Below are 5,610 nucleotides of genomic sequence, written 5' to 3'. Positions count from 1 at the left end.
AAATAATAATTAATATCAGTCTGTGATTCAGATATTTTTAGGCCAGCAGAGAAGGCCTTGCAGGCCCTGACGGCCCGCCACTGGTATGTATATACACATGTATGCATGTATACACACACAGATATATATATATATATATATATATATATATATATTCATTTATTTGTTATAAATAAAGAATAAAACAGTTAAACTATATAAAGTAAGCAGACAATAAAAAGAGTGACATCTACTGCCACAGATGTGGTTTAACTTTAGTATAAAGTTGAGCAAAGAAGTATTTGTCAGTTAATGTTTCTGCAGGTTGTTTCATATAAAAAGACAAAAAAGTCTGTAATGTTCATCACAGATACATTTTAACTGTCGAATAAAATGTGAAAAAAAATCCAGGAAATCACATTGAATACATTTTAATGAATTTATTTATATACTTTTTTTACCCGCTAATTTACATTTCTTTATTTGCAGTTTCACTTACTCAAAGAATTTCTTTCAGTCCTGTGACTTTTACGGTTTGTCACAATAAGTCAGACAAGTCAAGACGCTTGTATGAAATCTTTTTATCTGAAGGAGATGCTACGCCGCTGAGGTGTATCTCCGCTGTCATGGAGCAACCTGCTGCCGTTATCCAGCGTGATCACGGTCGTGGTCTTCCTGTCGTCCGCGGACGACAGGAAGACCACGACCGTGATCACGCTGGATAACGGCAGCAGGTTGCTCCATGACATCCGCACGGCGGAGCCCCCTCTAGAGTACGGAGGGGCGGGGAAGCACTGTGCGCGCTCTCCCGCCCCTCAGCGAGAGGAGCGGCCCCATGGCCTCAGCTGACTCAGAAGCAGTTGAATAAAAATCCTGATATGCTGAAGAAGATAATCATAGAAGATAATTATCATCCGGAGCAGATGTTCATTATTTGATGAAGCGCGCACTCCTGATTATAAGGTACAGAGTGACACTTCGCATCTGGATCATGAAATTCGCCGTTGCTGCAGCTGCTGTAAACTTTTTGTTCTGAATTTTAAAAAATAAATCTTTGTGTTTGACATAACTCCAGTCTTTTTTAACAAATGTTTTACAAAGTATGATCAAGTGTTTTTGACGAGTATGAACCGGAATCAGACATTCTTTGGCTATAGGGGTGGGGGGTTTCTCCGTATTCGCAGATTCGGCATATTCGCGGATAACTCTGCCCCCTAACACAGGGTGCAGAGAATAGGTATTAAGTTCATAACAAGTCATAGTGGTCGTCACAGACCTGTTACCGTTTTTAAAAAGCGCTTCTGTCCTCTACTAGTTACCTCTATTAATGTAACCTGTTTGAACTGGTTATCTACATAAAAGACACCTGTTCACATACTGTAGCCTTCATTGTTGTTGCAATGTCACATGATTGGAGGGTGGGGGGTTGATAGAGCACCTGCTCACCTGCCGTTTTTTTTTTTTTGTGGTTGTGTACATAGAGAGTGGGTAGGTCCTGGTATGTTTTGTTAACTTCTTCATATTTACACGTTTAGCACATTTAGCCAACACATGTCCAGCCCTGTCTAAAGTTCTTCAAATACCATCTGGACAATCCAGAGGAGGACTGGAAGAAAGTCATGAGGTCAGATGGAGCCAAAATAGAACTCTTTGGGATAAACACCACTCTCTGTGTTTGGAGAAGGGAAAATGCTGAGCAACATGATACATGATAAAGCATTGGGGTGGAAACCTTAGGCTTCGAGGGGAATTTTCTGCATAGTGATAGGACAAGTGATTCTTGTAAAAAAAAAAAAAAAAGTTCAGATTTTGGGTAAAACTTCCTTTTATCAGTAGCCGTGTTTCCATTCACTGAAATTGCGCAACTTGGATTTGCGATAATAATTTTGCCGAATGGTAACATCCATTTTGGAATAAAGTTGCTACACACACCATTTAATAGTCAGACTGTAACCTCTTCACCATGACCAAAGAGCTGTCGAAGGACACCAAGGACAAGATTGTACACCTGAACAAGACTGGGATGAACCAAAATACACAATAAGCTGTCATGGAGCAACCTGCTGCCGTTATCCAGCGTGATCACGGTCGTGGTCTTCCTGTCGTCCGCGGACGACAGGAAGACCACGACCGTGATCACGCTGGATAACGGCAGCAGGTTGCTCCATGACATAAGCAAACAGCAATCTCCCTCCACCTGGAACTCCATCCAAGATCTCACCTGTTTGGGTGCAAATGATCCTAAGATAGAATACCTATGAAATTCCACAACTTGGATTTGCAATAATAAATTAGCCAAAAGGCAAGCATTTATTGGAAAAGGAGGTGGAGGAGGTGATTTTTGAAGTATATCGAAATGAAATATTTTGCAGCAACGGAAACACTTTTTCCAAATTAAATGAGTCACGTGTCATGCAATGCGCTTCTTGGTAGGAACTGGTTGCCTTTTAGATCGCATAGCGGGTGCCACAAAAGGTCCCACAGCATCACAGCTCATCTAAAGTTGAACATATTATGCAGAATTGTTGGCTCCACAGTTCCTGTGTAAAATCACAATTCCCAAAATGGTTTCATTCATAGCCGCTTACACATAGCTAGCCGCTCCATGGCCTGAAGAAGACGCCGCCGTCCTCTTTGATAGATGATGAGCGCTAGTGCTGCGGCAGAAATTTGTATGTATTTGCTGTAAATCAAAGTATTGTTCATACTTATTGATTTATGTTCATTCGCTTAATTATGATTTATGATGTGGCTCTTTTATCTCTCCATCGTGGCTCTCTGGCTGAAGAAAAAGAAAATAATAATTTTCAAAAATTTTGGAGATTAGCTATTATTTTAACAACATACAGACATTTTTGGCTAATTTGTTGACTACTGGAGTTTTTAGATTAATTTAGAGTTTAGCTTCTATTTTAGACTGTTTTTGACTTATTTAGTTTACTGGGGAATTTTATGCTGTGGGATTTAGCTAATTATTTAGAAACGTGCTGATGTTTTCAGCTAATTCGTTATCTAATGAAGTTTTTGGGGATAATTTAGAATTTAGCTTCTGTTTTAGAACCAGACTAAATTTTTTGACTAATTTAATTTACTAAGGAATTTTAGGCCATCTAGGAGTTCAGCTAGTATCTGAGAAACGAGCTAGCTTTTTTATTTGGTCAAATTTGGCCTCTAATTACATTTTTTATGCCAACTTGGAGTTAAGCTAATATTTAAGCAACATGCTAAAATTTTTTGGTAATTTGTTATTTACTAGATTTTTTAGGCTAATTTAGAGTTTAGCTTTTATTTTAGTGACATGCTAACATTTTTGGATGATTTAACTTACTGAGGAAATTTATGCTAATTTGGAGTTCAGCTAGTAATTAGGGAAGGAGCTAGCTTTTTCGCTAATTTGGCCTCTATAAAGTTCAAGGTGAAACGTTAAAAAAATCAAATTTTAAAAAATGCTAGTTTCTTTTTATATTTTTTTATTTTTTTTGTGGCAAAAAATAGACATAATATAATATTTAAAAAACAAAACAAAAAAAAAACCGAAAAGATGGTCAAGGATGCAAATCTAAGTTTATTAAAGGCTAAAGTAAGACTATACGGCTCCTTCTAGGTTTTGATCATTAGAAAACAAACCCAAATGGTTCTTTTACTGTTAAAGGTTGCCGACCCCTGCGCTAGTCAGTTTCTAAAAAAATCTGTGGAGGGAGTTGAAAGTTTGTGTTGCCCAGCAACAGCTTCAAAACATCACAGCTCTTAAGAAGATCTGAATGAGAGAATGGACCAAAATAGCAGCCACAGTGTAAACCTGGTGAAGAGCGACAGGAAATGTTTGACCTCTTTTGTTAACAATCAGGGTTAAATTACTAAGTATTAAACTGAGTTTTTGTCATCAACCAAAAACATAATTTCTCCACCACATAAACTATAAATGATAAAAATAATCTGATGGATTATTTGTTTTTTGTTTTAATCTGTCTCATGCGTGCATCTATGATGAACATTACAGACTTCTTTCCTCTTTTTCAGAGACAATTTGATAGTTTATGTTAAGTTGTGTCTATCAATTTAAATAAAGGGAAAAAATAAAGTAAAATCCAGTTAATTTTGAAGATGACTTCTGATGGCATGTATGCCTTTATGATCTAATATTTGAAGAGTGTTTACCACCTTTTTAACTCCAGTGCACATTCTTGGAGCTTTTTGATGAAAAACGCATTTGGCATTTAGCTAGCTTACACAATGACACTTTGATGGGAATGCTAGCATCCAGCAATTAGTGTGTTTTTATCCTGTCACCAGCCAGGAAATCAGCAGGTGCTCCTAATGTTCTCTTTGATAATTACTTTCCCGATTTAGGCCTAATCCGTTCATTATCACAGAGTAAAAACATGTTTTTGTCCTCATGGGTCCTGGACACTCTGCAGGATTCTCTTACAGCATATTCATTACCGAGCTGGAGCCACTGCTTTACCTATAAATCTGACAGGCTTCATTGTTGCTAATGGAGCGCTTTCAAAGAACAAGTGCTGCAGTTTAACAAGTTGTTGATATTGAGTGTCTTTTTTTTTTCCAGGTTACCTTGGCTACACCAGTGGATTTTCTCTCAGCTGCATGGTGTTCTTTCTCACTGCAGTAAGTGGCCCATCATCGTAGCTATTCTTCACACAGAGCCTCATTTATTCTGGCATGTCGGCCTGGCACACCGGTCCTTTTTCCCACCCTTGAATTTTTCCTACCCCATGGTCTTGTTTTGAATTGATGCTTGATACGGTGAATTTTGTCATTCTGAAGGTGCATTCACACTGAACCCAATTCATCACCTTTCAAAAAATATGGTCTTGAACTTGACGCTACGGTTGCATGTGGGAGGAGCTACCAGCGAATGCATTTAGGATGATTGTTATAAGGAACAGTGTCTGTGGATTTCTCACTTAGAATTTTGAGAAATAAGGTTGATTTATTGTGAAGAGTTCTACAAAAACGTCAGTAGTCATGTCTTCATGTTTGGGTTTGTACTAGATAAGACAAGATACACTTTAATTACAGACTCTTAGTCCATAAAACCATACAAAAGACATTAATACACTCATTTAAAAAAAAAAAACAGATTGTGTCATACCAGTGTTTCCACTGCTGTGATGAATATTGCGCAGCACTAAATGCAATGTTGGTAATAAATACAAATTAAAATATTTACATATTCATTTAGGCGACATACATTTATACATTTGATGTCTTGACCCTATAACTGCCTGCTCAACTGAATGGTGGGGAACATTTTAAAAACATGTTTTTAAAAATATTTATTGTATTACTCCCAAAAGTACGGGACCCCTAAAGGGACATAGAAGAAAATAAAATTGAAGTTACAAAAATTAAAGAAACTTAAAGTAAAGTAAATAAAAAAAATATTTACTAATGCACCAGGTAGTATTTTCTATTTATATTTTTTTTACTTCAATTTTTATTAAAACATTTTTTTTCAGTTACTATCTGGTGCGCACCAGTCACTAACCAGAACAAATCTGAAATAAAAAAAAATATGGATAACTGTCTATGTATTTTTAGGCAATTTCTTTTATTTAATGTCTATTTAAGGGCTCTGTATCAAACCAATAAGCAGCAGAAAAAAATACA

General features: G+C 36.9%; 1 protein-coding gene across 2 annotated transcripts in view; it reads left to right on the top strand.

Moving 5' to 3' along the window:
* slc38a3b (solute carrier family 38 member 3b) overlaps positions 1-5,610 on the top strand; it is a 46,920-nt gene that overhangs the window by 31,707 nt on the left and 9,603 nt on the right. For both annotated transcript variants that reach the window (XM_024269299.2, XM_024269298.2), the window contains one exon: positions 4,547-4,605. In XM_024269299.2, coding sequence (XP_024125067.1) covers positions 4,547-4,605 — 59 coding nt within the window. The remainder of the gene's footprint in view (positions 1-4,546; positions 4,606-5,610) is intronic.

The sequence above is a fragment of the Oryzias melastigma genome, linkage group LG5, assembly GCF_002922805.2.
Source record: "Oryzias melastigma strain HK-1 linkage group LG5, ASM292280v2, whole genome shotgun sequence".
Taxonomy (NCBI): domain Eukaryota; kingdom Metazoa; phylum Chordata; class Actinopteri; order Beloniformes; family Adrianichthyidae; genus Oryzias; species Oryzias melastigma.
This window is presented reverse-complemented; position numbering and strand designations above follow the sequence as displayed.